The 9,176-nt window shown below is 42.4% G+C and overlaps 1 protein-coding gene across 2 annotated transcripts in view; it reads left to right on the top strand.

Moving 5' to 3' along the window:
- The first annotated feature begins 351 nt into the window (after window positions 1-351).
- The window catches only part of P2RX6 (purinergic receptor P2X 6), a 50,795-nt gene continuing 41,970 nt past the window's right edge, over window positions 352-9,176 (top strand). For both annotated transcript variants that reach the window (XR_008847404.1, XM_056537236.1), the window contains exons 1-2: window positions 352-598; window positions 5,878-6,031. Coding sequence is in view for 1 of the 2 variants with exons in the window: in XM_056537236.1 (XP_056393211.1) it covers window positions 465-598; window positions 5,878-6,031 (288 nt within the window). In the remaining variant the exon portion in view is untranslated. The remainder of the gene's footprint in view (window positions 599-5,877; window positions 6,032-9,176) is intronic.

Raw genomic sequence — 9,176 nt, 5'->3', positions numbered from 1 at the left:
TGAAGGACTGCTGTATGCTGCCTTTACAGGTGCCTGCTTGTAGCGGCAATACGCCGCTACAAGCAGACACACTAAAGCGATGTGCGAGTCGCTGCGCATGTGCGGTGTACTCACACACATCGCGGCTGCTCCCCCTGCTCTATGAGCTAGGCCGAGAGCTGCCGCGATGAGCGAGTATACTGCGCATGCGCAAGGCAAATCGCACATCGCAGTGTGTCTGCTCGTAACGGCGTATTGCCTCTCCCAGCAGGCACCTGTAAAGGCAGCATACAGCGGTCCTTCAGTGGCGGATCTGCAGCGTAATACGCGCTGGGGATCTGCTCGTGCCAACGTACCCTAAAGCAGTCTTTTAGATTGGTGCATCCTACAATGTGTCTTAATATAAAATGCAGCAGCACAGGGCTGTCTCTTTAACACAGGGTAATGTGATGAAATAGCAAAGTCATTCTTTCTATGAAGCAGTAATGGAAGCTGCCTGCACAAAATCTTTTCCACCGCTTCTAGATTACAAGACAGAGAAATACCTCCTAACTAAAAATAGGAAGATTGGGATATTTCATCGACTTCTTCAGCTTGGTATTCTATGCTATATAGTTGGGTAAGTGAAATGTGTTTTCTGGAAGAAATTATATTTAGAAAGGTTCTTGCATAGGAAGAAATGGAAATGACAAATCTATGATGGGAATATGTTTACCTATAAATATATGTTATCTGATTCCATAATATAATTAAAACCAAAGGACAAGAAACATAAACTGACTGAAATGCAGCATCTTGTCATGCTCAGAGAAGAAGATATATGTGTATGTTAATTGATATGTTTGTATTTACATTTAAATGAGTGAATGTATTTTACGTGTTTATTGACTATATGGAAACTTTAAAGACAGATCTATGTACTATACCTTGTTTAAACAAGTATAATGTAATTTCTCCTGGAAGGATCACATCACAGATCAGCAACATGCATACCAACTATAGGATATATATATATATATATATATATTGGATAATATTGTGTAACCCAGAAAAGGAGACAATCCATGAGTACATAAATAGTAGAAACAGTGGATAAATATGCACTCACCCGTTGAAGTAAAAATATTCTTTATATTGGTAATCCATTAAAAGCGCTTGCCTGATTGAGGGAGAGGGGATCGTGGTCAGCACCAGGCTGAGTGACGTTTCGCGGTCGCCCGCTTATTCAAAGCCCAATAAAAAGAATTCCTAAAGATTTATATTACTGGGCTGTTTGGGCACTGCCAATTTAACCACTTAAGGACCTAAGGCGTATGGATACGCCTTGATGTCCTGGTACTTAAGGACCCGTGGGAATTTCGGTCCCCGCCGCGCGCCGGGCGGGGACCGGGCCGGGGTGACTGCTGATATCAATCAGCAGGTACCCCGTGCAAATGCCCAGGGGGGTCATCAGCCCCCCCGTCCGTGATCGGCGCAAATCGCAAGTGAATTCACACTTGCGATTTGCGCCGATTCCGGGTCATACGGGTCTATTGTGACCCGGTGACCCGGAATAGAAGGGGGATCGCGGTTGTCTAAGACACCCACGATCCCCCTGTAGGCATAGGAGTGAGGTGGCAGGGGTGCCACTCCTCCTATTGGTCTGCTATTGATTGTCAGAGGCGACGACCAATAGCAGACCGGGGGCGGGGGGGTTAACTTTCGTTTTCCCCGTCCTGCCCACCCACAATAGGCGGGGCAGAACGGGGAACCGAAGGGGACCGGGCGCCGACGTCCACTTACCCGTCCGGAGGCTGCGGCGACGTTGATCGGTGGGCGGCGTCACGTGCGTCTGAAGAGGACGGCTGCCGGGATCCTACGGAAGCCGGTAAGTAGATCTGGAGGGCTACAGTCTGAGACCGTGGCCTCTAACTGTAGCCCTCCAGATGTTGCAAAACTACAACTCCCAGCATTCCCAGACAGCTGTTTGGGCATGCTGGAATATGTAGTTTTGCAACAGCTGGAGGGCTGCAGTTTGAGACCACTATACAGTGGTCTCTAAACTATATCCCTCCAGATGTTGCAAAACTACAACTCCTAGCATGCCCATATAGCTGTTTGTTGTCTGGGCATGCTGGGAGTTGTAGTTTTGCAACATCTGGAGGTCCAAAGTTTGGAGATCACTGTGCAGTGGTCTAAAAACTGTAGCTCTCCAGATGTTGCAAAACTGCAATTCCCAGCATGCCCAGAAAGCAAACAGCTGTCTCGGCATGCTGGGAGTTGTAGTTGGGTACCTCCAGCTGTTGCATAACTACATCTCCTAGCATGCCCTTCGGTGATTAGTACATGCTGGGAGTTGTAGTTTTGCAACAGCTGGAGGCACACTGGTTGGAAAATATTGAGTTAGGTAACAGAGCCTAACTGAAGGTTTTCCAACCAGTGTGCCTCCAGCTGTTGCAAAAGTACAACTCCCAGCATGCATGGTCTGTCAGTACATGCTGGGAGTTGTAGTTTTGAAACAGCTGGAGGTTTGCCCCCCAATGTGAACGTACAGGGTACATTCACATAGGCGGGTTTACAGTAAATTTCCTGCTTCAAGTTTGGGCTGCGGCAAATTTTTCGCAGCAGCGCAAACTCCTAGCGGGAAATTCACCGTAACCCGCCAGTGTGAATGTACCCTAAAACACTACACTAACACATAATAAAGGGTAAAACACTACATATACACCCCTTACACTGTCCCCCCCCCCCCCAATAAACAATTTAAAACGTCTTGTACGGCAGGGTTTCCAAAACAGAGCCTCCAGCTGTTGCAAAACAACAACTCCCAGCATTTCTGGACAGCCACTGACTGTCCAGGCATGCTGGGAGTTTAGCAACAGCTGGAGGCACCCTGTTTGGGAATCACTGGCGTAGAATACCCCTATGTCCACCCCTATGCAATCCCTAATTTAGTCCTCAAATGCGCATGGTGCTCTCTTACTTCGGAGCCCTGTCGTATTTCAAGGAAACAGTTCAGGGCCATATAGGGGGTCTTTTTTTTTCTTTTACCGCTTGTGAAAAGGAAAAGTTGGGGGCTACACAAGCCTGTTAGTGTAAAAAAAAATAAAAAATTTACACTAACATGCTGGTGTTGCCCCATACTTTTTATTTCCACAAGAGGTAAAAGGAAAAAAAGACCCCCAAAATTTGTAACACAATTTCTCCTGAGTACGGAAATACCCCAGATGTGGGGCGTAAAATGCTCTGCGGGCACACAACAAGGCTCAGGAGCGCACCATGTACATTTGAGGCCTAAATTGGTGATTTGCACAAGGGTGGCTGATTTTACAGAGGTTCTGACAAACGCAAAAAAAAAAAAATACCCACATGTGACCCCATTTTGGAAACTACACCCCTTACCGAACGTGACAAGGCGTATAGTGAGCCTGAACACCCCACAGGTGTTTGACGAATTTTCATTAAAGATGGATGGGAAAATGAAAAAAATTATATTTTTTCACTAAAATGCTGGTGTTACCCTAAATTTTTCATTTTCACAAGGGAAAATAGGAAAAAAGCCCCCCAAATTTGTAACCCCATCTCTTCTGAGTAAGAACATACCCCATATGTGAATTTAAAGTGCTCTGCGGGCGAACTACAATGCTCAGAAGAGAAGGAGCGCCATTGGGATTTTGTAGAGAAAATTTGTCCGGAATTGAAGGCCACATGTGTTTACAAAGCACCCATAGTGCCAGAACAATGGACCCCCAACACATGTGACCCCATTTTGGAAACTAAACCCCTCACTTAATGTAATAAGGGGTACATTGAGAATTTACGCTCCACAGGTGTCTGACAGATTTTTGGAACAGTGGTCCGTAAAAATGAAAAATTAAATTTTTAATTTGCACAGCCCACTGTTCCAAAGATCTGTGGGGTGTAAATACTCACTGCACCCCTTATTAAATTCTGTGAGGGGTGTAGTTTCCAAAATGGGGTCACATGTGGGGGGGTCCACTGTTCTGGTACCACGGGGGGCTTTGTAAACGCACATGCCCCTGACTACCATTCCAAACTAATTCTCTTTCCAAAAGCTCAATGGCGCTCCTCCTTTTCTGAGCATTGTAGTTCGCCAGCAGAGCATTTTACGTCCTAACATGGGGTATTTCCATACTCAGAAGAAATGGGATTACAAATTTTGGGGGTCATTTTTTCCTATTACCCTTTGTAAAAATGTAAAATTTAGGGGGAAAACTGCATTTTAGTAAAAATAAAAAAAAATTTCATTTACACATCCAACTTTAACGAAAAGTCGTCAAACACCTGTGGGGTGTTAAGGCTCAGCGGACCCCTTGTTACGTTCCTTGAGGGGTGTAGTTTCCAAAATAGTATGCCATGTGGGTATTTTTTGCTGTTCTGGTACCACAGGGGCTTCCTAAATGCAACATGCCCCCAAAAAAACATTTCAGCAAAAGTTGCTTTCAAAAAGCCATTGAAGTTCGCCCGCAAAGCATTTTACGTCCTAACATGGGGTATTTCCATACTCAGAAGAGATGGGGTTACAAATTTGGGGGGGGGGGCATTTTCTCCCATTACCCTTTGTAAAAATGGTAAATTTGGGGGGAAAACTGCACTTTAGTGAAAAAAAATATTTTTTCATTTACACATCCGACTTTAACGAAAAGTCGTCAAACACCTGTGGGGTGTTAAGGCTCACTGGACCCCTTGTTACGTGCCTTGGGGGGTCTAGTTTCCAAAATGGTATGCCATGTTGGGGTTTTCTGCTGTTCCGGCACCATAGGGGCTTCCTAAATGTGACATGCCCCCCAAAAACCATTTCAGCAAAATTCCCTCTCCAAAATCCCATTGTCGCTCCTTCCCTTCTGAGCCCTCTAGTGCAGCCGCCGAACACTTGACATACACATATGAGGTATTTCCTTACTCGAGAGAAATCGGGTTACAAATTTTGGGGGGATTTTTCATCTATTACCCCTTGTAAAAATTCAAAAACTGGGTCTACAAGAACATGCGAGTGTAAAAAATGAAGATTTTGAATTTTCTCCTTCAATTTGCTGCTATTCCTGTGAAACACCTAAAGGGTTAACACACTTACTGAATGTCAGTTTGAATACTTTGAGGGGTGCAGTTTTTATAATGTGGTCATTTGTGGGGTATTTCTAATATGAAGGCCCTTCAAATCCACTTCAAAACTGAACTGGTCCCTGAAAAATTCCGATTTTGAAAATTTTGAGAAAAATTGCAAAATTGCTGCTGAACTTTGAAGCCCTCTGATGTCTTCCAAAAGTAAAAACATGTAAACTTTATGATGCAAACATAAAGTAGACATATTGTATATGTGAATCAATGTATAATTTATTTGGAATATCCATTTTCCTTGCAAGCAGTGAGCTTCAAAGTTAAAAAAATGCAACATTTTCTATTTTTTCATCAAATTTTGGAATTTTTCACCAAGAAATGATGCAAGTATCGACAAAATTTTACCACTAACATAAAGTAGAATATGTCACGAAAAAACAATCTCGGAATCAGAATGAAAGGTAAAAGCATCCCAGAGTTATTAATGCTTGAAGTGACAGTGGTCAGATGTTCAAAAAATGGCCGGGTCCTTAAGGTATATTTGGGCTGGGTCCTTAAGGGGTTAAAAAAACAATAATCAGGTTCATCCACATGTGAGAGCTGATGGCCCCTGCAGAGCAACAGACAATATGATTGCGGACAATCGTCTAGCAAAAAGGGATTATCCACTGTGGACAACCCCTTGAACTAGTGACATGAACATGTCTCTTTCAGTCTGAGTTCCTTGCTGTCCGAGGTTAATGATGTAATATTCAAGTTTTTTTTTTTACCCCTTGGTGAATTGGAAAATGTACTTTGTTGGGTGTGAGATGATACACCTAATGTGTGGTTTATTGACAGGTGGGTGTTTATAGTGAAAAAGGGATACCAAGAAAGTGACAGTGATCCACACATTTCTGTGATAACAAAATTAAAGGGAGCATCAGTGACCAAAGGTTTTAGGGAATTCCAAGAAAGGTTATGGGATGCAGCAGACTTTGTAAAACCATCTCAGGTAAGTTTACATATTGTGACATACAATGCGATGTGTTTTTGAACAAGTTTTTTAGTTCCTGTTATCATATACAAATATACATATATTTTGAGTACAACCGAAAAAGTAGAGATTCCCTAAGTGTTAATATTTTATTGTCAGGGTTCTTACTCCTCCTCCGCTCCACTACTTACTTCTCATCAGACAGCAACACTGATACTAAGGAGCAGCTACTTGTTTCTCAGGCTACCTGCTTATCAGCCAGCCCCTCCCCTGCTGGGCCCTGGCTATTTAAACTGCAACAGACTGCCTCTGCCCTTAAGTGGTGTCTAATCTCCAAGAGTTCCTGTAGTTTCTGATTGTGATACTATGTACAGTCATGGCCGTAAATGTGGGTACCCCTGAAATTTTTCAAGAAAATGAAGTGTTTCTCACTGAAAAGAATTGCAGTAACACATGTTTTGCTATACACGTGATTTTTACCTTTGTGTTTATTGGAACTAAACCAAAAAAAGCAAATTGGACATAATGTCACACCAAACTCCAAAAATGGTCTGGACAAAATTATTGGCACCCTTTCAAAATTGTAGAAAAATAAGATTGTTTAAAGCATGTGATGCTCCTTTAAACTCACCTGGGCCAAGTCACAGGTGTGGGCAGTATAAAAATCACACCTGAAAGCAGATAAAAAAAGAGAGGTTCACTTAGTCTTTGCATTGTCTCTCTGTGTGTGCCACACTAAGCATGAACAACAGAAAGAGGAGAATAGAACTGTCTGAGGACTTTAGAACCAAAATTGTGGAAAAATATCAACAATCTCAAGGTTACAAGTCCATCTCCAGAGATCTAGATTTGCCTTTGTCCACAGTGCGCAACATTATCAAAAAGTTTGCAACCCATGGCACTGTAGCTAATCTCCCTGGGCATGGACAGAAGAGAAAAATTGATGAAAGGTGTCAATGCAGGATAGTCCAGATAGTGGATAAGCAGCCCCAAACAAGTTCCAAAGATATTCAAGCTGTCCTGCAGGCTCAGGGAGCATCAGTGTCAGCGTGAACTATCTATCAACATTTAAATGAAATTAAACGCTATGGCATGAGGACACTACTGCTGACACAGAGACATAAAAAAAGAAAGACTACATTTTGCCTAAATGAACTTGAGTAAGCCAAAATACTTCAGGGAAAACATCTTGTGGACAGATGAGACCAAGATAGAGCTTTTTGGTAAAGCACATCATTCTACTGTTTATCGAAAATGGTATGAGGCCTACAAAGAAAAGAACACAGTATCTACAGTGAAATATGGTGGAGGTTCAATTATGTTTTGGGGTTGTTTTGCTGCCTCTGGCACTGGGTGCCTTGAATGTGTGCAAGGCATCATGAAATCTGAGGATTACCAATGGATTTTGGGTCGCACTGTACAGGCCAGTGTCAGAAAGCTGGGTTTGCGTCCGAGATCTTGGGTCTTCCAGCAGGACAATGACCCTAATCATATGTCAAAAAACTCCCAGAAATGGATGGCAACAAAGCGCTGGAGAGTTCTGAAGTGGCCAGCAATCTAAATCCCATTGAACACCTGTGGAGAGATCTTAAAATTTCTGTTGGGAAAAGGCGCCCTTCCAATAGGAGAGACCTGGAGCAGTTTGCAAAGGAAGAGTGGTCCAACATACCGGCTGAGAGGTGTAAGAAGCTTATTGATGGTTATAGGAAGCAACTGATTTCAGTTATTTTTTTCCAAAAAGTGTGCAACCAAATATTAAGTTAAGGGTGCCAATAATTTTGTCCAGACCATTTTTGGAGGTTGGTGTGACATTATGTCCAATTTGCTTTTTTTCCTCCCTTTTTTGGTTTAGTTCCATTACACACAAAGGGAATAAACATGTGTATAGCAAAACGTGTTATTGTAATCCTTTTCTGTGAGAAATACTTAATTTTCTTGAAAAATTTCAGGGGTGCCAACATTTACGGCAATGACTGTATGACCTTTGCATGACCGCTGTGGCTCCTGACCCCTGCATGTGTTTGATCCCTGGATTCCGCTATTGTTTGGTGTTTTTGTATTTTTATTAACTTAATAAAAGTGTGATTTGTACTGCACTATTATTCCAAACTGGCTTTGTATTTAAAGGGGTAGTCCGGGGAAAAACTATTTTTTTTTTAAATCAACTGGTGCCAGAACGTTAAACAGATTTGTAAATTACTTCTATTTAAAAATCTTAATCCTTCCAGTACTTATCAGCTGCTGTATGCTCCAGAGGAAGTTCTTTTCTTTTTAAATTTATTTTCTGTCTGACCACAGTGCTCTCTGATGACACCTCTGTCTGTCTCAGGAACTGTCAAGAGCAGGAACAAATCACCATAGCAAACCCATCCTGCTCTTGACAGTTCCTGAGACAGACAGAGGTGTCAGCAGAGAGCACTGTGGTCAGACAGAAAATAAATTTATAAAGATAAGAACTTCCTTTGGCGCATACAGCAGCTGATAAGTACTGGAAGGACCAACAATAGCCGTAGTTAGGGAAATAGGATCCCACGTAAACCCTTGATCAAAATTACAACCATCCAGCATAAATCATATGCAAAAATGTGAGGAGCTAATGCTCAGGATGTGCTATAAAACATAACTTTTAATATTATTTGTTAAAATTCCTTATGTAAAGTCAGGTGTCCAAGTGAAAATTAATGAGGACACAAACTCGGTCTTGAGTTTAAAAATTCAAGGCGCACTCTGGATTTTGCAAGGCCCAGCCAGCCCAGAGGAGCCACACACCAGGGGCATAGGTTGTATACAGCCACTCTGGGTGAGAATACAATATTTTACCACCCACGCTTTTCTACCAACAGAGAAATGTTGGTGTCATCAGGGGGTAGACAAATATACAATGAAAAGACCGAACTGAAAGAACCAAATATCAAAATAATAAAGATATGTCCAGGTGTGGGTAAGGTGACCTGGAGCCTACAATGTGCGCGTGTCCTTCTATGATACCTGCAAATCAAGGGGATTTCACATGTAGCAGGTATTGTTCATATAGGATGGGAGGCTCTCTATCATAGTCAAATAACAATATGCAAATAAATTGTGACCTGGGACCTGTAAAAGAAAACTGACCCTATGCTACCTGCAAATCAAAACATAGCTAGGTATAAAGCCTTAATACAAA

This window comes from Hyla sarda, chromosome 1 (genome assembly GCF_029499605.1).
Source record: "Hyla sarda isolate aHylSar1 chromosome 1, aHylSar1.hap1, whole genome shotgun sequence".
Taxonomy (NCBI): domain Eukaryota; kingdom Metazoa; phylum Chordata; class Amphibia; order Anura; family Hylidae; genus Hyla; species Hyla sarda.
Note: the sequence above shows the minus strand (reverse complement) of the source record. Positions and strands in the feature narration are given on the sequence as shown.